Raw genomic sequence first — 25,438 nt, forward strand, 5'->3', positions numbered from 1 at the left:
CAGGTAGGCGAAGAAGACCATCGAGGACCTCAGCCACCCGAGCCACGGCCATTTCACCCCTACTACCATAGAGGCTGAAATAGTTTCTGTAGTTATATAAGCATTCCTGCTTAAATAGAATTTGATCTCCGAAATTAAGCTAATCGATTACTCACTTTATATGTATATACTGTATTCTCGACATAGCTCATCCTGTATAACTACTGCTGTACATACCTTTTCCTACTTAAACATTGTCCATACTGTCTATACAAACCATGTACTTATATTCAACGGGGGGGGGGGGGGGGGGGGGGGTGCATTCGTATTGTACTGTTAGACACTTACTGCACTGCTGGAGCTAGAATTATTAGCATTTTACTACACCTACTTTAACATCTTCTACACTGTGTATGCAACAAATACACTTTAATTTGATATGTCCTCTCACATGCCCAGGGCCCACTTTGGGGCCCGACCCAATCATAGTTTAAGAAACCCTGCCTCTCCAGTCCAACCACATAAAGAGATGTCCTTTAGGGAGAGTAACGCTTCTCTAAAACAACAAAACAGAGGCATAAAAAGGAAATAGGATTAGAGGCAACATCTGATATCTTGCAAAATAAACAGAGCGCCATGCTTCATTGTGGAGGGAAAGTGGCAATTTGGAGCGTGGACAGGCATAACAACTGGTCCCATTCTTGTTTAGAAAGAAGAAACCATAAATGCATTGTCATGAGAGATTGAGTATGATAGAAAACCAGTGGTGTGACAAGTGATTTTAGATGTTCAGTGGGGGGGGGGGCCTTCTATGTTATATTTTCTAATTTGTGTATTTAAACAACAGGTCAAAATTGAAGAAAAAAAAACACTTCAATTTATGATAATCAAATCCAATGTATATTTCAGACTACTTGCATACACAGAGTAGTAGGCCACTGCTAGATGCCCCTGGCTGCCTGTTGGCTCTGTTGGAGGTGATAGAGAGCGAGGAAGAGGGGTGGGAATAACTGACCTGGTTTGAGTGGAAAGAATGTCCTCTGAGTGAAAACAACTTTCAGGGAGCTCAGCTTACTATCCAGCTAGTAGGTCAAACCTAGGAGTCTGCATGCAGTGGCATACCACAGTTTTGCTGGGTCTGAGCAAGTCCCCCCCCCCAAACAAAAACATTTAGGGGGGAAAACAGCTAACTTCCTACAATTCTACACATTTTGCCATGGTGCAAAGAGAAAAGTGCAGTTTTATAGTGAATCTCATGCCATCACACACATTTTGCCATGAGGCTGAGAGAAAATGCTGCTGTTTTAAAGCTAATTTCTTGCAATTTTACACATATTACTAAGGGGCAGAAAACAATTCTGCATTTCCATATATGGCACACAGCAAAAATAAGGCTGGCAGGAGAGGAGAAACAAAACCCAGAAACATGGTGCATATTGCCATCTAGTGGACTACAAATATTGAAAACTCAAAGTGTAAATAGTCTAAAATAGACTCAAACAGTGCATTAAAATAGTCTAAAATAGACTCAAACAGTGCATTAAAATAGTCTAAAATAGACTCAAACAGTGCATTAAAATAGTCTAAAATAGACTCAAACAGTGCATTAAAATAGTCTAAAATAGACTCAAACAGTGCATTAAAATAGTCTAAAATAGACTCAAACAGTGCATTAAAATAGTCTAAAATAGACTCAAACAGTGCATTAAAATAGTCTAAAATATACTTATTTTATTGGATCAGTATAATCACAACCAAATCTTGGTCTGGTCAGGGTTAAAGAGCAGGAAAGGTGCATGCCACTGCCTGGTGGCTAAATTAGGTCACACTGGATGACACATTTTCAGGTCATGTGTACAGCTGTTTATAGGAGGGACGGGGGGCAATTTAACTGCAGCCCTCAATTCAAGCCCTCTGTTCCTCCAACAACACACACTGAGATGTTGAATACACAAGTCATTTGTAAACCTGGCAGACTGGCACTTTGTGACCTACTATGCAGAAGGCATCCTGTGCTATAATCACATACAAGGCTTACTGTAGATAAAGCTGTCAAATGGACTTTGATGCTCCCAGCCTCTATCTGGGTCAAATTGACAATCTCCTGGAATCTATTTTGACTTGTAATAAGGGATTTAACAATTCCACGCCAGGCAGTTTATTACAGTTGGCAAACAATGTCAAGATGTGGAAAATAAACATTTGCACTTTATCATATCTTAAATGTAGACTAATTTGGCAGAGGCACTATGCAGCCAATTTTGTTGGATTTGATGGGAATTTGGTCAATAGAATAAGTAAAAATGTGGATATCAATGTTTTAGACGTGTGAGCCCTTATAGGATTGCTTAGCGTCAATGGTTTTCCCACAACTCAACCATCTTGGGTTTTCGTCAGGTTCTGGTTCTCATTGTAACTACACCACCTTATAGCAAAAACAGCACTGTGTGAACTAATCTTGGGTATTGAGCTTTTCAGATCTACTATAGAAATAAAAGCTAGCTAGACCCTTTGATGTATCAACATTCATCAGGGTACAGTATGGATTTTTAATCAGCTACATCATATTACTTATTACTCATTGGAGCATTCAACACAGAAGTGTTTATTGTTGTTTTTGTGGCCATCGATACAGGATAAGGTTTACATAAAAAAACAACTGCCCAACCTTTATCAGAAGACGACACCAAAAATAGCTGTGTTTGCTGTGTCGTTTAGAGGTCTTGTCCATCTGGTCAGTGGAGTACATTTCAGATCCTTCCAGAAGCTGAACACCCACACAAAGCCTGGGCGGTCTTAGTCTGTCGCAAGACAGTCAAGCCCACAAGGGTTGGTTTCAGGGTAAAATGAAGGCAACTAGAACCAGAATAAAACAAATAGCTTTAACTTCTCACATGGAGAAGTGTTTTATTATTTGAGAATGGGGATGTTATCAGCTGTTACCAAAAATGTTTCATTCCTCAGAAAAAGACCAATACATACATTTTTCTGGACAGTCAAATGGAGAAGAAAAAAACCCACTGACTGTACACACAAATCGCAGAAGTGGCCATAATGCACATCTAACTGGGAAACTGTGAGCTCCCCTTCCAGGACCCCATCATCTAACTGGGAAACCGTGAGCTCCCCTTCCAGGACCCCATCATTTGGCCTAAACAACCTCCTGCGTTACCTTGATTAGGTTAAAATTAACTGAACCAAGCAGAACCAAGCCCAGACAGGCTTTCCAATTCAAATTAAGAGGTCAAGTATGGACACATACTGGAGCCAAGTTGGAATGATATTTAGTCATGTTTATGTAACTTTCAAATTCAAATGACCCAAATTAAAAGCAAAGTGTAACTTTCAAAAATAAAATAAAACGGGAACAAACTAAAATTTCCACTACAAAAATGTTAAATGGAAAGAGTAAAAAAAAAAAGATGACGGGAAACAAGTTGACATTGAAAGGCAGTTTCAATCAAATAAAAACACAAGACTAGGTACAGCTTGCATACTCAATTATCTAAATTACAGTTGACAGAAGAGTATCTTCTAATCAACTGAACATTTTAAACCTTGAGGTTTCTATTACATTTCAGATATTAAAAGATGTCAGAGGGCATGATTGGGGTGTGTGTGCGCGCGTATATATTTATACACACAAACACTTCTGATTCCCCCCCCCCCCCCCCCCCCCCTCCCCCTTGGTCACTCATTAAATAGCAATCTTTCCTCAAACCTATTCGAATCCCCCCAAAAATATCAAAATAAAGGATGCACTGCCAGCACATGCCCACTTCCACATCTAGAAGGGCAAGCTTGATCTAATACTCTGGTGTCAATTTAGCAAAGGTTGTGTTAAAAATGACAGAATGGAAGTATAGAAAGACTCGAGGGATTCAAGGCCCGGATCAGAACTACTGATCATGATAAAATGGCTACGTAAAATATTGAGAAATTACAAGCAGGTAGGAATCAAACCATTAGACATGGCAGGATTTTGTATTGTCACCGTCAACCATGTATGTGGCACACAGACACACAAAACCCACAAGAATTGGACAACAACCTTTCTGCAAACTTCAGAACCCCTCCCCGTGCCCAGCAAAAAACACAATGGCGTAGGTTATTTTAATGTCACAGCAAGAAGACACTACTTTTCTACTAGCTAAGAAATATTTAAGTGATAGTTAGCCTAGAAATTACATTATAAGAACCAAGTAGATATCCCCTTGCAAGAACAAATGTGTAGCCTTTCCAATCTCATTTAGTTCCCGCCCACTCCTCTATTATTGTAAGTATGGAAAACAAGTTCCCCTTCACCTTTTTGGGTTTACTTGTGACCCCCCTTGCTGGTTTTGAAGGAAACCTGCAGTATCTTGTCTCCAAGCCGGTAACCGTTGAGGCTGGCAATGGCCATGGCCGCCTCCTCGTAGTTGGTCATGGTGACGAAGCCGAAGCCTTTGCATTTATTGGTGTTGAAGTCGCGGATGACCTTGACGTTGGTGACGGCTCCGAAGGGCCCGAACATCTGCCACAGGATGCCCTCGTCAGCGTCCTGGCCCAGGTTGTAGATGAAGATACACCAGCCGGCCGTGGAGTTCCCTTCAGCGCTGACCGTAGACATGCTGCTCATGTGGTCTACACTCATCGGAGAGAACCTGCCAGGGGCACAGAACAACGGTTCTTCAAATACTACTCCATAGATGCCAGTTTAAAATAACCCACAAACAAGGTGCAGGCCTGTTGACCAAGGAAATATAGATAAATAAATCACTAACAAGTCAGGGGTCTAGGTTGACTGGGGTTCTAGTCTCAACTCCCCGAGATCACAAAAATACCCTTTCTAACAACCGGGCACTGATATGCATTGTGTAGTGCAGTCGGCCTCTCACCTGAATCTCTGGGCCTGGTGGTGTACCGGGCCCCCAAAGCGCCGACCCTGGTTGTGGTAGAGCTGGTTGATGACCTGGGAGTTCTTGGCCTGGTTGGGGTTGGCAGCAAACTTCACTGTGATGGGCTCCGAGGCCCCAGGGGGTTTCTGCCCGTTCAGGTCTTTGATGGCATCCTCCGCCTCAGCCCGTTTGTCAAAGCGGATAAAGGCCACACCCCTGGACAGGCCTGAGAAGCAAGGGGAGAAAATGGAGACGCCATTAATGGAATAGGCTACAGATGCCCAGAAATTGTTTTGCTCTAATAGTTAGGATTTGGAGAGTGGAAAGTCCACTTGAGTGGCATCCCTTGTGCTCATTTAATTGAGTCAGACTGAATGAGAAATATTTGTGCAGTGCCTGCCTACCTGAGGCCTGATCGACCAAGACACGCGAGTTGATGATCTGGCCATAGCGTGTGAACATATCCTCCACGTCTTTCTGTGTCATGGTCTTGGGCAGCCCACTAATGTAAAGATTGGCATCCTTAATACCGTCAGAGCTCGGCCTGGCGAAGGACACCTGATGAGAAGACAACAGGTCAGTTTCCATTGTGCAATTTATAGGGAAAATATTTATTTAAAAAAATAATGCTTTGGAATTCATTTGACAAAATTACAAACATTATATATTTTTTTTTATCCGATTCAAAATCAAAACTCCCAAAATGTCTCGTAAACTTTAAAAGAAAAACAAAAGAACAAAAAAATATTAAAAGCCACAAAATTCTGTCAGTGCTGAGCGAGAATGCACATTGCCGAGCAGCTACTTAATAAAATAAATATAATTTCTAAAAATTGGTCCATTTTGAAAAGTTAAGCTATAAAAGGAAAATAAAAATAAATGTAATTGTGAAATGATGCAGGGCTTTGAGTCGGCACGTCACACTCAAGCAAAACTAACTCTGCAATAACCAGTAGTGTTAAACTAAAAACTAAAGTAGTCTGAACAAAATTAATAAGCTTCAGTATAAATATGTGCCAAAAATCAAACCATGTCAGGTTACCCACACAGGCCAACTGCTTCAAATCAAACTTTCCAAAACCGATAAATTATAGAACAAAAACATTTAAATATTACACGATTGTTTAAGTAGACATGTTACCCAAATACCTTTATATGCTTTTGCAAATAGACACTTTGCAGGAGGGCTCCCCCTCAACTGCCCAGGGACTACTTGAGAAACATATCACATCCATCAGTTGAAACATGAAAACACCTGATTGCACGTTACCTTGATAGTTTTAGACTGTAGTCTCAGCCCATTGAGGGTATTGATAGCCCTTTCTGCATCACTAGCGTTAACATAGTTAACAAATCCGTACCCTAAACTGTGGCCTGGAGAAAAAAAAAGGGGGAAAAAAACAACAAAATAAAATAACAAAAGTTTGTCCATATTTACAGATTGGATACCAGTCTTCTCACAGGAGATATCAGCACAATGCATTTGGGCAAAAACATTTGCAAAGGAAAACATTTTCTGCGAAATATGGCTCAAGAAAAAAAGACCCACATTGAAATAGTGTAAATGAAAAAACATTTTTCAAATAGAAGGGAGTAACAGCCTTATATAATAACAGAATACTAAAGCTTTAAGCTATTATCAAAATGATCCAGGGGTCACGTTAATGCAGGATTCTGAAAAAGGTCAAAACAGAAAAAAATATATCTTGCTGCATTTTAGTAAATGCAGATCAAAAATGGTCAATTCTGCTCGGCTTCAGTCAGGGTTCGCGCAAAATCATTACAAATGTAAAAGGACTCATTTCGTGCATCGGTTGCACTTCGCTCAGATTCAAAAAGGCACTCGCACATCTATGCCATCTTTGTTGCAGGTGCATAGTAAATGGAACAAGATGAGAAAAATGAAGAAACCCGCAGACTGATCTTGCTAGTATCACTGCTCTTTATTAAGCTTCACGTAACGGCCTCAAGGACTTCGTCAGAGCTTTTGGGGGCCTTGAGGCCGATACATAAAGCTTAATAAAAAGCAGTGATACTAGCAAGAGCAGTGTGCGTGTTTCTTATTTTTTCCTCACCTCCACTCAGATAAAGTATCTTTGCTCATCATTGGATCACCAGACTCACTGACGTGTAGTGTACTTTTCTCCAGTACTTTCCTCCGGTGTAGTTTTTCTTCAGTAGTAGGTTAAAATGCAAGACTAACGTCAAGTAAAACACTTGACTTACAATATAAAATGCAGGTGAAATGTTTTTTAAAATGGTCTGTGTTGTGAAAATGCAGATTTATGAAAAGCTAATGCGACCCTTGATATCGAACACTTAATTTAAAAAAACTTGAACGTCCTCTTTCCAATAAACATTCACACGTTACAATTTGAAACTAAATAGAATCCCATTATAACTACTCACCAAAGAAAATGTATTTAATGCTTGGTTTTACAATATGGAGTTATCACCAAATCTAATAACATAGAGCAGCCATAATGCCCAATGAAACAAGAAAACAACCGCAAAGGCCATAAACAAAACTCCAAAGACCACCATTAAAAGAGATACTCAAGTAACGAAAGTTTAAAGAACAGATGTAACAAGGTGTAATATATAGCACAGAAAAACAGGAGTTGAAAAAAAACAATAACAATTCTATCCCTGATCCCAACACTAAATCAGGTAGTCTGCAATAAAAATAAATAAAAATAAACATTTTAGGAAACACGCAGGAGTTGCATACAAAGTCAAATACAATTACGGTAACCAACAAATACTGCGTTGAATTTACAGAGTAGTAATAAAGAAAGTAAATATTGGTAAAGTCAAACAAAAATATTTGATGTCACATTCAACATCAGACTTTTGTAGTGGACTACATGTGCAGTCAGACACAGAAGGTCGGGGCCATGTACCACCTTATGGAGAGTGATTCAAGTAAATTAACTGAGGTCAAAAGAGAAGGGTTTGGACTCACTCTGGTTTTTGTGATAGGGATTACCTGCCACTTTATCGCGGATGAGTTTGGCAGACTCCACCTCGCCGATGCTGCTGAAGAGACTCCGCAACTCGTCCTGGCTCATGTTTTGGGGCAGGTAATTGACGATAAGGTTGGTTTTGGCATCTTTAGGCTCATCTGCCATGTGTTCGTCGTAATCGTTATCATAAACTACTTGCTATAATTTCACGAGAATGGGATGAGAGGAAGTGAGCCATTCTGAAGACAACTTCATCAAGGGTGAGAAACAGTAAACTAGATCCGATCATAGAGAATGCTGCCCATGTTCCAAAAGAATAAGACATGCAAAACAGAATACTTTCTCAAAATACAGCCAAAGTTAAAATCGGTGGACTTACCTTTATGTTCATTGAACCCTTACTTCCATGCCGCTGTGACTCTCTGTTGTCACCCTGACAACTCTGTACCTCACACACCTGCAAAAGAAACACCGGTTAATTTACAATCCTTTGATGCAGACAACTGAGCACTTGACACCATTCCACTCCTTTTCCCAGTTCTTGTCCATTTCACAACAGTCATAATACAATGCAGGCCAAAACTTCTACGCAACAGCACAATGCATCCCAGTGGGCATACAACATGATAAAGACGTATTTTACTGGTTGAAATCTGGTCGGAACGTCTTATAACCAGATCACAACCAGATGAGTGTTTTTCAAGAAATCTTAATTTAGTTGATATTTGGTTCAAATCTGACCAGTTATCCACACTTAACAAACATATTAAAAGCAACAATTTAAAAGATTTTACTGCGTTAGAGTTCATAAGGAAGTCAAGTCAAATAAATAAATTAGGCCCTAATCTATGGATTTCACATGACTGCCTCATGCAGCATGACATCGCTTTTGCATGGTTGATCAGGTTGTTGATTGTGGCTTGTGGAATGTTGTCCCACTACTCTTCAATGGCTGAATGAGGTTGCTGGAACACGCTGTCGTACACGTCGATCCAAAGCATCCCAAATATGCTCAATGGGTAACATGTCTGGTGAGTATGCAGGTCATGGAAAAACTGGGATAGTGTCAGCTTCTGGAAATTATGTGCAGATCCTTGCAACATGGGGCTGTGGCAACAACAACAACAACAACAACAAGCAGGACTCAAACACCCCACAGGGCAGACATCCCAATTATTCGCAAAAGGAAGCGACGCAGAGGAAGAGCCGGATGCCTCGTCCGGATCCGCAGAAGACAACTAGGAAAGCTGTCGTTACCGTCAATATTACTCACCAACGTGCAATCATTGGACAATAAACTAGACATGGTACGATCACGAATATCCTACCAACGGGACATCAAAAACTGTAATATCCTATGTTTCACGGAATCGGGGCTGAATGACATGGATATTCAGCTAGCGGGATACACGCTGCACTGGCAGGATAGAACAGCACACTCCGGTAAGACGGGGGGGGGCAGTCTGTGCATATTTGTAAACAGCTGGTGCACGTAATCTAAGGAAGTCTCTAGATTTTGCTTGCCTGAAGTAGAGTATATTGTGATAAACTGCAGGCCATACTACTTGCCTAGAGAGTTCTCAGCTATACTTTTCGTGGCTGTTTATTTACCACCACAGACAGATGCTGGCACTAAGACCCAACTCAGTCAGCTGAGTAAGGAAATAAGCAAACAGGAAACCACTCACCCAGAGGCGGCGCTCCTAGTGGCCGGAGACTTTAATGCCTTTAATGTCGCCATCGAGACTTTAATGTCACGATGGCAACACCCATCCGTAGCACGCGCTCCAGCAGGTGTATCTCACTGATCATCCCTAAAGCCAACACCTCATTTGGCCGCCTTTCGTTCCAGTACTCTGCTGCCTGTGACTGGAACGAATTGCAAAAATCGCTGAAGTTGGAGACTTTTATCTCCCTCACCAACTTCAAACATCAGCTATCTGAGCAGCTAACCGATCGCTGCAGCTGTACATAGTCTATTGGTAAATAGCCCACCCTTTTCACCTACCTCATCCCCATACTGTTTTTATTTATTTACTTTTCTGCTCTTCTGCACACCAATATCTCTACCTGTACATGACCATCTGATCTTTTATCACTCCAGTGTTAATCTGCAAAATTGTAATTATTTGCCTACCTCCTCATGCCTTTTGCACACATTGTATATAGACCCCCCCTTTGTTTTCTACTGAGTTATTGACTTGTTAATTGTTTACTCCATGTGTAACTCTTTGTTGTATGCTCACACTGCTATGCTTTATCTTGGCCAGGTCGCAGTTGCAAATGAGAACTTGTTCTCAACTAGCCTACCTGGTTAAATAAAGGTGAAATAAAAAAATAAAAATGCAGGGAAACTTAAATCAGTTCTACCAAATCTCTAACATGTTAAATGTGCAACCAGAGGAAAACAATAATAATTCTAGATCACCTGTACTCCACACACAGAGATGCGTACAAAGCTCTCCCTCGCCCTCCATTTGGCAAATCTGACCATAATTCTATCCTCCTGATTCCTGCTTACAAGCAAAAATTAAAACAGGAAGCACCAGTGACTCGGTCTATAAAAAAAAAAAAAGGTCAGATGAAGCAGATGCTAAACTACAGGACTGCTTTGCTATCAGACTGGAACATGTTCCGGGATTCTTCCGATGACATTGAGGAATACATCACATCAGTCACTGGCATTATCAATAAGTGCATTGAGGACGTCGTCCCCACAGTGACTGTACGTACATACCCCAACCAGAAGCCATGGATTACAGGCAACATTCGCACTGAGCTAAAGGGTAGAGCTGCCGCTTTCAAGGTCCCCCTGTCTGAGTCTGTAATACCAACATGCTTCAAGCAGACCACCATAGTCCCTGTGCCCAAGAACACAAAGGCAACCTGCCTAAATGACTACAGACCCGTAGCACTCACGTCCGTAGCCATGAAGTCCTTTGAAAGGCTGGTAATGGCTCACATCAACAACATTATCCCAGAAACCCTAGACCTCCAATTTGCATGCCGCCCAAACAGATCCACAGATGATGCAATCTCTATTGCACTCCACACTGCCCTTTCCCACCTGGACAAAAGGAACACCTATATGAGAATGCTGTTCATTGACGACAGCTCAGCAGTCAACACCATAGTACCCTCAAAGCTCATCACCAATCTAAGGATCCTGGGACTAACCACCTCACTCTGCAACTGGATCCTGGACTTCCTGACAGGCCACCCCCAGGTGGTGAGGGTAGATAGCAACACATCTGCCACGCTGATCCTCAACACTGGAGCTCCCCAGGGGTGCATGCTCAGTCCCCTCCTGTACTCCCTGTTCACCCACGACTGCATGGCCAGGCACGACTCCAACACCATCATTAAGTTTGCTGACGACACAACAGTGATAAGGAGGAGGTCAGAGACCTGGCCGGGTGGTGCCAGAATAACAACCTATCCTGCAACGTAACCAAGACTAAGGAGATGATTGTGGACTACAGGAAAAGGAGCACCGAGCACGTCCCCATTCTCATCGACAGGGCTGTAGTGGAGCAGGTTGAGAGCTTCTAATTCCATGGTGTCCACATCACCAACAAACTAGAAAGGTCCAAACACACCAAGACAGTCGTGAAGAGGGCACGACAAAGCCTATTCCCCCTCAGGAAACTAAAAAGATTTGGCATGGGTCCTGAGATCCTCACAAGGTTCTACAGCTGCAACTTGGAGAGCATCCTGACCAGTTGCATCACTGCCTGGTACGGAAATTGCTCAGCCTCCGACCGCAAGGCACTTCAGAGGGTAGTGCATACAGTCCAGTACATCACTGGGGCAAAGCTGCCTGCCATCCAGGACCTCTACACCAGGCAGTATCAGAGGAAGGCCCTAAAAATTGTTGAAGACCCCAGCCACAGACTGTTCTCTCTACTACCGCATGGCAAGCGGTACCGGAATGCCAAGTCTAGGACAAAAAGGCCTCTTAACACTTTTTACCCCCAAGCCATAAGACTCCTGAACAGGTAACCAAATGGTAACCCGGACTATTTGCATTGTGTGCCCCCCCCAACCCCTCTTTTACGCTTCTGCTACTCTCTGTTCATCATATATGCATAGTCACTTTAACGATACCTACATGTACATACTACCTCAATAAGACTGACTAACAGGTGCCTGTATATAGCCGTGTTACTCTTTTTTCAAATGTCTTTTTACTGTCGTTTTATTTCTTTACTTACCGACACACACACACACACACACACTTCTTTCTTTTTTTTGCACCGCTGGTTAGAGCCTGTAAGTAAGCATTTCACTGTAAGGTCTACCTACACCTGTTGTATTCGGCGCACATGACAAATAAACTTTGATTTGATCTGAAGTGACAGCGGATGAATGGCAAGAAAATGGGCCTCAGGATCTCGTCACGCTATCTGTGCATTCAAATTGCCGTCGATAAAATGCAATCATGTTCGTTTTCCGTAGCTTATGCCTGCCCATACCATAACCCCACCATCGAGCAAACCGCTCACCCACACAATTCCATACACGTGTCTGCCATTTGCCCGGTACAGTTGAAACCATCCATGAAGACCATACTGCTCCAGCTTGCCAGTGGCCATCAAAGGTGAGCATTTAACCACTGAAATCATTTACCACTGCAAACTGCAGTCAAGTCAAGATCCTGGTGAGGATGACGAGCACGCAGATGAGCTTCCCGGAGACGTTCTGACAGTTTGTGCAGAAATTCTTCGGTTGTGCCAACCCCCAGTTTCATCAGCTATTCGGGTGGCTGGTCCGAGACGATCCAGCAGGTGAAGAAGCCAGATGTGGATGGTCTGGGCTGGCGTGGTTACATGTGTTCTGCGGTTGGTTGCACTGCCAATTTCACAAAAAACAACAAATGGTGGAGGTGGTTTATGGTAGAGAAATTAACATTTAATTATTTGGCAACAGCTCTGGTGGACATTCCTGCAGTCAGTATGGTAAAAAATTAAATAAAAATCGCACACTCCCTCAAAACTTGGGACATCTGTGGCATTGTGTTGTGACAAAGCTGCAGTGGCATTTTACTGTCCCCAGCCCAATGTGATCCTGATCATGCGGTTTAATCAGCTTCTTGTTATGCCACACCTGTCAGGTGGTTGGATTATCTTGGCAAAGGAGAAATTCTCACTAAAAAGGATGGAAACAAATGTGGTCAAATAATTTAATAAAGCTTTTTGTACATATGGAACATTTCTGGGATCTTTTATTTCAGCTCATGAAACTAACTCTTTACATGTTGCATTTATATTTTTGTTCAGTGTATAAAACGTGATTACTTCATGTTTCAGCATGATATGAACAGCCCCATGTCACAAGGATCTGTGCACACTTCCTGGAAGCTGAAAATGTCCCAGACATATCAACCATTGAGCATGTTCGGGATGCTCTGGATCGATGTGTACGTGTTCCAGTTCCCGCCAATATCTGGCAAACTCACACAGCCATTGAAGAGGAGTGGGACAACATTCCACGAGCAACAGCCTAATCAACTCTATGCAAAGGAGATGTGTCACGCATATCTGTATTACCAGTCATGTGAAAAACAAAGATTAGGACCTAATGATATTATTTGAATGACTAACGTTATATGAACTGTAACATCTTTGAAATTGTTGCATGTTGCATTTCTATTCAGTTTATATGAGCAAGATGCTCTTTTTTGAAGACATTTTTTATTTAACATTTATTTAGTGTTAGATTCTGGGTTAAACTTGGAACATTGTTATACTAGAGACATGATACATGTGGTATCATTCCCAGACTATGTATATTGTTACAGGAGATAGTTGTCCTCCCTCTCCTACGAGCTAACTGTGCACAATATAGGGACTATTATGAAGTTAAATTGAACATTACATATACCCAGATCATGGTGACAGAAGAGATAGTGGTGGCATTTAAGACACTATGGTAAACTTTCAAGAAACCTGTGGCTCAGAGTTTTGTTAGGTTGGATATTCTTCAACTCATTAATCTCTTTCCCAATTTCTAACAGCCGGCGAACACTTGACAGATTACATGCAGTAGTTATTCTCACGGCAGTCGCTGTAGGGACAGTAATTGAAGGAGGCTATAATCATAGGCCATGTTAGTAGTAGCAGGGGTTACTTTAACATTGTTGGGTTATCAGTTAATGAGGACTCATGTCACATGGCTGGGGAGCTGGGAGACCGATGGGAAACGGGGGCTGTTATTCAAACGTCACAAATTAGTGATCTTGCCATAAGGGGGAGTCCATGTTGTCAGGAAATGACCCATTCGTCACAGTGTGTTTATCCTTAGGTGAAAGCAGCACATGAGGAGGAGGAGATAACCAAGGGCAGGGGCTGAATTCTGGAGAGTGAGTGTACATCAAGATGCACCGGGCAGGGTGTTGGGACAGCGTTGGTCTGGTCCACGCACAGTACTCCTTACAGCACCTGCAGTGGTAAAGATAGTCATGACTCTCCTCGGTGTGTGCACAGTTCTCATGGGAAGTGAGGTCCAGCTGCATAATGGGTGAGCTTGAGGACGCCATGACAGAGGAAGCGGAGCTAGAGAGACTAGATTCCACTGTAGGCATGCAGATGGGTTGGGTCTGGGAGCTACTTTAACATCATAGTTGGGTTAGCGGTTTTTGGTTAATGCATCATATGAAAGGATAGATGTTGGGGGTAATTGTACTCTCAACAACATGTTGAAGGCATTGATGTGAAATCATATACAGTGCTGAGTTACCTCAAGAGGATGTAGCGTAGATTAGGGATACACACTTGCCTATCAGGTGGCAATGGAGGAGATGGGGAATAAAGTGAAAATGATATGACTTGGGAACACCTCTCGGAACCTGGGGCCGTAAAGGCGAAGACTGGGCGAAAGCATGAGGAGGCTTTTTAGGGCTTTCATTTTTGTGGAATCCAGCAGAAAAGTATTCTGGAGGCATAGAGTCAGGTGAAGAGAGAGTTGGTATTGTCATGGTCTCAGACTGTGGGTTTCATGCATATATAATTAAGCATATGTAACGGATGTGAAATGGCTAGCTAGTTAGCGGTGGTGCCCGCTAATAGCGTTTCAATCGGTGACGTCACTTGCTCTGAGACCTTGAAGTAGTGGTTCCCCTTGCTCTGCAAGGGCCACAGCTTTTGTGGAGCGATGGGCAACGATGCTTCGTGGGTGACTGTTGTTGATGTGTGCGCAGAGGGTCCCTGGTTCGAGCCCGGGTATGGGCGATGGGACGGACTAAAGTTATACTGTTACACATAGCTTACCACATTGTTAATACTGTTATGTTTTGTGTTTCTCGTTGCTTTGCAAGTTTTGTGCCATCACTCTCTTAGGAACCAGAGGGAGAAAGTGGAGAAACTAAAAGCAGCTCCAGCTGAAGCGGAGGAAGCTAACAACTTCAGCTGGAATGGCATTGTGTTGTGTGATGAAGAGTTTGCATATAGACCAGCGGTCATAAGCATAACTGGGAATGTCAATCATTTTTATTATCATCATTATTTAGTCAATTTAAGTAATTTCCTAGTGTTGAACAGTATGGTGTTAAATGTTCCAAACGGGGGACTGTTAGATTCTGGGTTAAACTTGGAACATTATTATACTAGAGACATGATACATCAGAAGTAATACTCTAGTATCTAAGGAGTGATAGAGACTGGTTTTTACATCAGAAGTTAATGGTTATCTGTATGAGCCAGATGGATTTGGAATGTGCTGGGTAGAGGGGAGGCAGTCACAGGATTGCTATCGGTGATACGGGTGGAGGCATCAAGGGTGTTGAGATCAGGCCAACTTAAGGTAGAGAGAACGGTTTAACACCCCATCCTGTCGAACCATAAAATATATAAGGGTTGGAGAGAAGGAGGAGTGCATTCGATATATATACAGTGGGGCAAAAAAGTATTTAGTCAGCGACCAATTGTGCAAGTTCTCCCACTTAAAAAGGAGAGAGGCCTGTAATTTACATCATAGGAGGAGGAGCCTCTTAAAGAAGTTGCAGGTCTGTGAGAGCCAGAAATCTTGCTTGTTTGTAGGTGACCAAATACTTATTTTCCACCATAATTTGCTAATAAATTCATTAAAAATCCTACAATGTGATTTTCTGGATTTTTTTCTTCTCATTTTGTCTGTCATAGTTGAAGTGTACCTATGATGAAAATTACAGGCCTCTCATCTTTTTAAGTGGGAGAACTTGCACAATTGGTGGCTGACTAAATACTTTTTTGCCCCACTGTACACACACACACTTGTGTTGGTGGAAACATGTTCTGGCTAGTGCAGCTGTATTGATCCTCTGGGAGGAAGTAAACTTGGTTAAGCTTCCATAGTGCCTGTAGAGTTTTTACACTCAAGAGTTAGAACTTAATACTAGGCAAGTCAGTTCAGAACAAATTCTTATTTACAATGACAGCCTAGGAACAGTGTGTTAACTGCCTACTTCAGGGGCAGAATGACAGATTTTTACTTGGTCAGCTCAGAGATTCGATCTAGCAACCTTTCAGTTACCGGTCCAACGCTCTAACCACTAGGCTACCTGCCACCCCTCTAAGCTATAACTGCGAAACTTTTAGCCAGCTGAGTCCAAAGTTTCTTGAGGAATGTCCGTTTCAAATCTCAGACTGATAAAGTTGAAATGTGCCGATTCTCTTCACTGCAGATCTGACCCATCACACCACTCTTCAAGAGGGCCACCATGCTCCAGTTCACCTTCTGTGCTCAGAGGTCCTTGATGAGGATCTACCCCACCCCGTCACTCTTAATCATTAATAAAATAAAACAATGGGACTTTATATACTCTGTACCAGTATTTCTATGCGTGTAAAGCCTGTGGGTGAATTATTAAACAATTACTGTATGCAAATGTGCAATTTTGTTAAAACATTTTTGTTTTTGCCATTGCGTGATTTATTTTAAATGTAAGAATATACGTTTCAGATTCCAACTTTAATTGGTAACTTGTTCATTATATTTCTATTTATTTTCCAATGTTTTCAATATCCAACTATCCTCAAATACTTTTTACAGTAGGTAATATACTGCAGTCAGGTGGTCATTACCAGGTTATGATAAGGTCTTAACTATGACCAGTAGGATACATAATATAGGTGGTCAGAATGATGACCATTTGGTCAGATTAAAAGGTCACAATTATGACCAACTGGTTGTTTGGTTGGTCAGAAAATTGCATCATATTCTGGTCAGTAAAAAGACGTGGAAAAAAATGTGTCCCTTTTGAACCAGAATAAAACGTATTTTCAACCTGGTTTTGCCCACTGGGATAGTTACAAAATAACTTTCAAAAACGTTTGACAGAGCCACTCACTTTGAGGTATCTGATGTGTCCCCTTCTGACTGCCATGTAGATGCTTCACAAATGCAGATGCTGAAATAAAAAAAAGTAACAGTTCGCTACAAATGAACATAAACAAGTCAGGCGGAGGGGGTCCTAGCTGAACCAGTATCTTGGCAAAGGAGAGGATGAATATGACGAGATCTACTTTCTGCCCAGAAAGCTACCATTCAAGCACCGATAGAACAACGAGACATTTATAAATCTGTTGAAATATCTGTGAAGAAACCACTTGGCGTTTCCACTCACTACCAAATATGGTAGAGAGGAAGCCGACTAGTCGGTAGTGGGAGAAGATGGAATGAGATGGGGATTTTGGCCGACATTCACCAAATTCTCTCATCGATTAAACATTTACAGTTGAAGTCAGAAGTTTACAAACACCTTAGCCAAATACATTTAAACTCAGTTTTCACAATTCCTGACATTTAATCCTAGTAAAAATCCCCCGTTTTAGGTCAGTTAGCATTTCTTTGTGAATTTTGGCCAATTCTTCCTGACAGAGCTGGTGTAACTGAGTCAGGTTTGAAGGCTTCCTTGCTCGCACACGCTTTTTCAGTTCTGCCCACAAATTTTACGGTCAGGGCTTTGTGATGGCCCACTCCAATACCATGACTCTGTTGTCCTTAAGCCATTTTGCCACAACTTTGGAAGTATGCTTGTGGTCATTGTCCATTTGGAAGACCCATTTGTGACCAAGCTTTAACTTCCTGACTGATGTCTTAAGATGTTGCTTCAATACATCTTTTACATCTCATTTTCCATCCTCAAGATGCCATCTATTTTGTGAAGTGCACCAGTCCCTCCTGCAGCAAAGCACCTCCACAACATGATGCTGCCACCCCCATGCTTCACGGTTGGGATGGTGTTCTTTGACTTGCAAGCCTCCCCCTTTCTCCTCCAAACATAGTGATGGTCATTATGGCCAAACAGTTCCATTTTTGTTTCATCAGAGCAGAGGACATTTCTCCAAAAAGTACAATCTTTGTCCCCATGTGCAGTTGCAAACCATTGTCTGACTTTTTTGTGGCGGTTTTGGAGCAGTGGCTTCTTCCTTGCTGAGCGGCCTTTCAGTTTGTCGATATAGGTTTAGTTTTACTGCGGATATAGATACTTTTGTACCCGTTTCCTCCAGCATCTTCACAAGGTCCTTTGCTGTTCTGGGATTGATTTGCACTTTTTACACCAAAATACATTCATCTCTAGGAGACAGAGCGTGTCTCCTTCCTGAGCAGTATGATGGCTGCATGGTGGTTATACTTGCGTACTATTGTTTGTACAGATGAACATGGTACTTTCAGATGTTTGGAAATTGCTCCCAAAGATGAACCAGACTCGTGGAGGTCTAAAAGAAATTCAGAGGTCTTGGCTGATTTCCCCATGATGTCAAGAAAAGAGGCACGGAGTTTGAAGGTAGGCCTTGAAATACATCCACAGGTACACCTTCAATTGACTCAAATGATGTCAATTAGCATATCAGAAGCTTCTAAAGCCATGACATTATTTTCTGGAATTTTCCAAGCTGTTTATAGGCAGTCAACTTAGGGTATGTAAACTTCTGACCCACTGAAATTGTGATACAGTGAATTATAAATGAATTAATCTGTCTGTAAACAATTGTTGGAAAAAACACTTGTGTCGTGCACAAAGTAGATGTCTATAATCTGTTTTGAACAGTGGACTAAGTTTTAAATTGCGTTGTTTAAGACGGCAAAGGCGAAATGAGTCATTGCAAATGCACACTTCAGAGTAGGCATTCCATAATATAAATATGCAATGCATGACTGTGCCAGATTGCAGAAAAACTGATGAATTTACAAATGTGCAACACCCGCTGAATTACGACCAGTGTCAGCAAAAACATTTATTAAATTAAATTGTTGCCAACAGCACAGTTAGTCACCAACGATCTGGATAACCTGAAAACAGCCTAACCAGCGTGCTTGACTATCATTGTAAGGTCAGAACCCTCGGGTCAACCCTACTCCTCGGCCAGAGCGTCCAGTGTGGGCTCTGAATGCTCTGAATTTACATACGCCCAGAACGCACTCTGGAAATCCAGGGGGTACCTTCATAAATTCACTCTGGCTATCTACTCCAATTTCAGAGCACTCCTCTAAGTGTGCCAGAGCGCAGAATAACGGATGAATTTACAAACGCTCAACACCCATTGAATATGGCCAGTGTCCGTAAACGTCGGCAAAAACGCGTAATTAAATTGTTGCCAGCAGCAGTTACAGTCACCAACGATCTGGATAACATGAAAACAGCTTTGCTAGGGCGAGTATAATGGTCAGCGGGGAACATTCTGGCAAGCTCTGAATTTATTCAGAGTGTTGCCAGAATGTCCATTCGTAAATTCAGAGCGTTTCGCTCACGGAGCGGTCAGAGTGCACACTGGAGGCTCTGGCTGAGGAATAGTGTTGAGTCGAGCATTCTGACCTCACAACGGCAGTTAAGTACACAAGCTAATGTTGGCTAGCTACTTCCAGACATAAAATGAGAGAACACTTCACTCTGACCATTTTACTCACCCTAAGCAAAGCTGGTTAAACTGTGGACGTTTGCTGACACCGACATATTCAACGGGTGTTGAGCGTTTGTCAATTCGTCAGTTATTATGCGCTCTGACACTCAGATGAGAGTGCTCTACAATCGGAGTAGATAGCCAGAGTGACTTTATGAACACACCCCAGATTGGATTTACGACAAAAAAAACAGGCTGATGTTTTCCCATTAGAAACGACAGGCTGTGGTCTATCTTGGTTAAGTTATAAAAATGTGGTTCAAGCTATTCTTCACCAGCTCAAAATATTTCCGTTTCTCACCAAATATGCCTGCAACTATTGTAATTTACTGCCGTTACTCCCGGTATGTACTTCCAAAAAAATCGAAATAAAAATGCACAACAACCGATTTTTTGTATGCATTGTTCTTGACTGGAAGAGATTTTTAAAAAACGATACATTTACATTTTTATGTAGACCTTTTTTGGAAGTAGATACCGGGCGTAACGGCAGTAAATGAAGATCGTTGCAGGCAGGGCAGGCATATTTGGGAGCCAATGAGCTCGATCAAAGACGGGTTTATTGCTCTATTTGGCGCGATTTATGCTCAAATTGCATGTAGTAACGTCGTTAATTTGACTAACTAGCTAACGTTAGCCAGTACTGGCAGCTTTGGACCAGACGAGGACGAAATGGACTCACCATCAACGATTTTCATTTATCGACCATCATTGGTGTTAGTTAGCTACTGCATACTGCCAAAGATGGTCAGCTAACGTTACGTTAGCTGACCATCTTTGGCAGTATGCAGTAGCTAACTAACACCAATGATGGTCGATAAATGAAAATCGTTGATGGTGAGTCCATTGGTGTTAGTTAGCTACTGCATACTGCCAAAGATGGTCAGCTAACGTTACGTTAGCTGACCATCTTTGGCAGTATGCAGTAGCTAACTAACACCAATGATGGTCGATAAATGAAAATCGTTCACTCAGGCAGTTTACCATTGAAAAGTGTGTCTACGTAATGACCGGGGGTGGCTCACAGACACCAATCATGCGATAACTGCCTAGTCTACTTAAGTCATTGAAACCAGACTTTAAAAAAATATATTCGTTCCCCTATTATTCACCTCTGGCTAACACTATTAGCCAACTATCAATGCAAGTTTGGCATATGTTTATAACCCATATGTCTTGCATTAGTGAACACCGCATACAATACGAGACGGTAGGAAGTAAATAGATAGCTTGCTATTTAGGTAACGTTAGTAAATGAAGGCATAGTAGCATTCGCTAGCTACTAACGTTACAAGGCCGGTTTGTCTGGACCGCATTGCACATACATAGTTAGTGAACGTTACCTACTTAACTTACTAGCTAGTTAGATTGTGCACGAATGGGAAAGATAACTAGGTCACTAAATACATTGTCATTGGATTAACGTACCTGCTTTACCGCTACTCCTGTGATTAATAATAGGCCGAAAAACTGACCTGTACGCGGAAACCAAGCTAGCCAGCTATTTTTTTTTTCTCTTCCGTCCAACAAAAATTAAACACCGGTGGCGCTAACACGCGCAGTCGCGTGGTTGCAACACAGTCTCTCATTAATTATGTACAAATAAGCACAATGTTTTTTATGTACTAATTAATAGAACACACTCATGACGCATCTCGCTCACAACTGTAACACCGAAGACCTCTGATGCCACGCCCATTCTGAATTCCTTTAAACTTGATGCGAGTTTGTGCTATTAGTATAAATAAACATAACTGCTTATTTGGATGTAGCTAGCTATTTTACTGTTAGAACGCAAGGTTCGCCATCGGACAAGAATTGAGCCGTAATATAGCATTTTCTGTATTTCGACCCGTATAACTCTAAACTCTTATTTTATTTAAACTAGTTACGCGTATTGGTTCACCTTGTAGACAAGTGATATTTATTCACTCTGGCCAACCGTATCTTGTATGCTAACGTTAGCTTTTTGGTTCAAAATGAACATTTGGGGCTTTTTAGCTAGCTACTCGCTGTTATTAATTATGTAAAAAGACAATAATATCAATTGTTTAAGCACATGGAAATAATTGTTTTGTGAATTATTGAGTTATTTATTTCATGACTTAAAAGTGGCGGGCTGTGAGTGACGGACTGTGAAACTCAATCTCCCATTATTCCGTAGTACCGGAACTTACTATCGTCATTTGTACCGGAACTGATAGTGTTGTGTTCGTTGTTATTACACTTCAGTGGTTGTGTGGAATACTTCACCCAACTTAAAATAAGAAATTACTCTGCATATAATACATACCATATAATAAACTATTTTAATTAGATCTTTGATGGTGTACTGTAGCTAGTTTATTTTTTGCCTGTATGTGTCCCATATAACTGATTCCATAGTTACACTGGTGTCTGCACATTTAAAACTGTAAACTAAGTCTCTTTTTGCTGCCTGTATATCAATTGTGCAAATGTGAATATACAAATATAGTTCATAACTAATAATACCGGGATTGCTCACAACGAATATTTGAGTGAATTATAGCAGATTAACAACAGAAACATTTGAGTGTTAACTTTTGCTTTTATACAGTATGTTTATTATTATTATTTATTTATTTTTTTAACCTTTATTTAACTAGGCAAGTCAGTTAAGAACAAATTCTTATTTTCAATGACGGCCTAGGAACAGTGGGTTAACTGCCTGTTCAGGGGCAGAACAAGAGATTTGTACCTTCTCGGGGATTTGAACTTGCAACCTTCTGGCTACTAGTCCAACGCTCTAACCACTAGGCTACCCTGCCGCCCCAATATAATGAAATCCCACAATAAGAAAATTCACCTATCCCCACAATAACGAATCCTTTTCCTTGTTGACTTAATTTTTATTTGACCTTTAATGACCCAATACGGGTTAAAACGTAAAATGTGGTTGGGAAACCCTGCACTAAAGAAACTCCAAGAGAGATGCCAAGAGCGAGATCTCCCTTGCGGGATTTCTTAACAGACTTATCAAGGCTAGGATCGTTACACTAGTCCCTCGGTTCACAAGACACAACCTGTGCTTCTCTAACAAATTATTCAGCTTTAACAGGACATGCATTTGACCCTCATGCACTATCCTACCCTGTGCATCAGATTAGCAAATGGTAGGAGGGGGTATTGACCTGAGGTAGGGTGAAGCCAGGTCGCTTGACCCTGAGGAAATCACACTACACACAACAACCCCCAAAGAGTAAGGGCCTCATCAAGGCTAGTGTCGTTCAACTGTCAGGCAGCATGACTACCTTGTTAGGACATTTCTAACTACTTCTAAATGCTGTTGCAAAATACTAACGATTTTTTGCTGGCTCACTGGCTTTTATTTCAATGTGGTATTAAATACAAAGTAGTGATATAAAATGTTCAAATGCTCGGACCGATTGACTGTAACCTAAGCCTCTGTCTTGCAGGCATGAACTCTTAGGTATGTATTAAAAATAGATTCAAAATGTTATATCACTCCCAAAATAAGAGGAACCACAGCTACGGTACATTAAAACCACATAGTCATGGACTTGTAATTGAATGACATATGTATCTAATATAATGACCTACAGTTTATATCATCATTTGATGACATATATCTGTCAAAGTGGATTCCTATCTCGTCACCCAAAAAACTCATTTATACTAATGCCTTTAAGTTACATTATATAAATAACACCATTTTTATTTAATAGTTTTGAGTACCAGTACCCATCCTCCTGCAGTACCCATGCTCTTGCACCTATCCCCACAAGATACAGGTACAGTATGCTAGAATGCCAAACATATGCCATGCCAAACTTTTAAAAACTTAATACAGCCAAGCTATTCTTTTCATCAATTCTGTCATTAAATTTTTATACTTAAAAAAAAAAAATCTCCACAAGACTCCCTGATGCAGGACCTAGAGCAGGTGCTGGGGAGTTTCACAGGGCCAGATTGTATGTAACCTCAAAGGTGACTTGGGCAGAGAGGCAGACCTTGTGTGCACAAAAGTGGGGGGAAAAGAGAGACAATGGTCGACAGCATGCTCTCTGCTGAAGGTACTGTATTGGGCCAGTGTCAGTTTGAAGGGTTTTATTGCCCCTTGTCCCCAGACAACCTTAATTCATCAGGATGATGAGGGGTCCCTTACCTTCCAGGAGCAAGGTGTGTGTTTATTTTTTAAGTGTTTCAATCTAATCTCTTAAATCTGATAGCACCTCCTTCGATACCCACTTTTACATCATGCTGCACAATTTTCAAATCATAAGTATTTACAGTCCAAATACACTGCTCAAAAAAATAAAGGGAACACTAAAATAACACATCCTAGATCTGAATGAATGAAATATTCTTATTAAATACTTTTTTCTTTACATAGTTGAATGTGCTGACATCAAAATCACACAAAAATGATCAATGGAAATCAAATTGATCAACCCATGGAGGTTTGGATTTGGAGTCACACTCAAAATTAAAGTGGAAAACCACACTACAGGCTGATCCAACTTTGATGTAATGTCCTTAAAACAAGTCACAATTAGGCTCAGTAGTGTGTGTGGCCTCCACGTGCCTGTATGACCTCCCTACAATGCCTGGGCATGCTCCTGGATAGTCTGTGGTGCATCGTGGCGTTGGTGGATGGAGCGAGACATGATGTCCCAGATGTGCTCAATTGGATTCAGGTCTGGGGAACGGGCGGGCCAGTCCATAGCATCAATGCCTTCCTCTTGCAGGAACTGCTGACACACTCCAGCCACATGAGGTCTAGCATTAGGAGGAACCCAGGGCCAACCGCACCAGCATATGGTCTCACAAGTGGTCGGAGGATCTCATCTCGGTTCCTAATGGCAGTCAGGCTACCTCTGGCGAGCACATGGAGGGCTGTGCGGCCCCCCCAAAGAAATGCCACCCCACACCATGACTGACCCACCGCCAAACCGGTCATGCTGGAGGATGTTGCAGGCAGCAGAACATTCTCCACGGCGTCTCCAGACTCTGTCACGTCTGTCACGTGCTCACTGCTTTCATCTGTGAAGAGCACAGGGCGCCAGTGGCGAATTTGCCAAACGTCCTGCACGGTGTTGGGCTGTAAGCAAAAACCCCACCTGTGGACGCCGGGCCCTCATACCACCCTCATGGAGTCTGTTTCTGACCGTTTGAGCAGACACATGCACATTTGTGGCCTGCTGGAGGTCATTTGGCAGGGCTCTGGCAGTGCTCCTCCTTGCACCAAGGCGGAGGTAGCGGTCCTGCTGTTGGGTTGTTGCCCTCCTACGGCCTCCTCCACGTCTCCTGATGTACTGGCCTATCTCCTGGTAGTGCCTCCATGCTCTGGACACTACGCTGACAGACACACCAAACCTTCTTGCCACAGCTCGCAGTGATGTGCCATCCTGGATGAGCTGCACTATCTGAGCCACTTGTGTAGGTTGTAGACTCCGTCTCATGCTACCACTAGAGTGAAAGCACCGCCAGCATTCAAAAGTGACCAAAACATCAGCCAGGAAGCATAGGAACTGAGAAGTGGTCTGTGGTACCACCTGCAGAACTACTGCACTTTTGCAATTTATCCAAACTTGAATGATTTGTAAGTCAAGAACAGATGAACATATCCAAACATTATTTGACATGAAGGATTACTAAGGACCCTAATTAAATTATGAGGCTCCAATATTTCAGGCTTAAATATTAATGACTGAAAAACACATTTTAAAAAGTGCCCCAGTTCAAACATTGAGTT

General features: G+C 41.9%; 1 protein-coding gene across 7 annotated transcripts; it reads right to left on the minus strand.

The window, feature by feature from the left end:
- Nucleotides 1-2,560: 2,560 nt before the first annotated feature.
- LOC109902331 (ELAV-like protein 1) lies at nucleotides 2,561-21,398 on the minus strand. 7 transcript variants are annotated; one of them, XM_020498605.2, is made up of 8 exons: nucleotides 21,130-21,398; nucleotides 17,148-17,207; nucleotides 8,202-8,279; nucleotides 7,846-8,020; nucleotides 6,127-6,230; nucleotides 5,261-5,414; nucleotides 4,857-5,082; nucleotides 2,561-4,622 (listed from the first exon to the last, which is right to left on the minus strand). In XM_020498605.2, the coding sequence occupies exons 2-8, from the start codon at nucleotides 17,181-17,183 to the stop codon at nucleotides 4,295-4,297; spliced, it is 1,101 nt and encodes a 366-aa protein (XP_020354194.1). In that variant the 5' UTR covers nucleotides 17,184-17,207; nucleotides 21,130-21,398; the 3' UTR covers nucleotides 2,561-4,294. The 7 variants fall into 7 exon arrangements, with proteins under 7 accessions (XP_020354194.1, XP_031642166.1, XP_020354192.1 ...); XM_031786306.1 differs by having other exon boundaries at nucleotides 21,177-21,390; XM_020498603.2 differs by having other exon boundaries at nucleotides 7,822-8,020; nucleotides 21,177-21,388.
- Nucleotides 21,399-25,438: the final 4,040 nt, after the last annotated feature.

The sequence above is a fragment of the Oncorhynchus kisutch genome, linkage group LG13, assembly GCF_002021735.2.
Source record: "Oncorhynchus kisutch isolate 150728-3 linkage group LG13, Okis_V2, whole genome shotgun sequence".
Classification (NCBI taxonomy): domain Eukaryota; kingdom Metazoa; phylum Chordata; class Actinopteri; order Salmoniformes; family Salmonidae; genus Oncorhynchus; species Oncorhynchus kisutch.

Coding starts and splice junctions, on each gene's coding strand:
- LOC109902331 (XM_020498603.2), bottom strand. CDS start 17,183: ATGGCAGTCAGAAGGGGACACATCAGATACCTCAAA. Junction 6,231..7,821: donor TCCCTATCACAAAAACCAGA/GTGAGTCCAAAC, acceptor TTTTTTCTCCAG/GCCACAGTTTAGGGTACGGA. Junction 4,623..4,856: donor CACCAGGCCCAGAGATTCAG/GTGAGAGGCCGA, acceptor TGCCCCTGGCAG/GTTCTCTCCGATGAGTGTAG.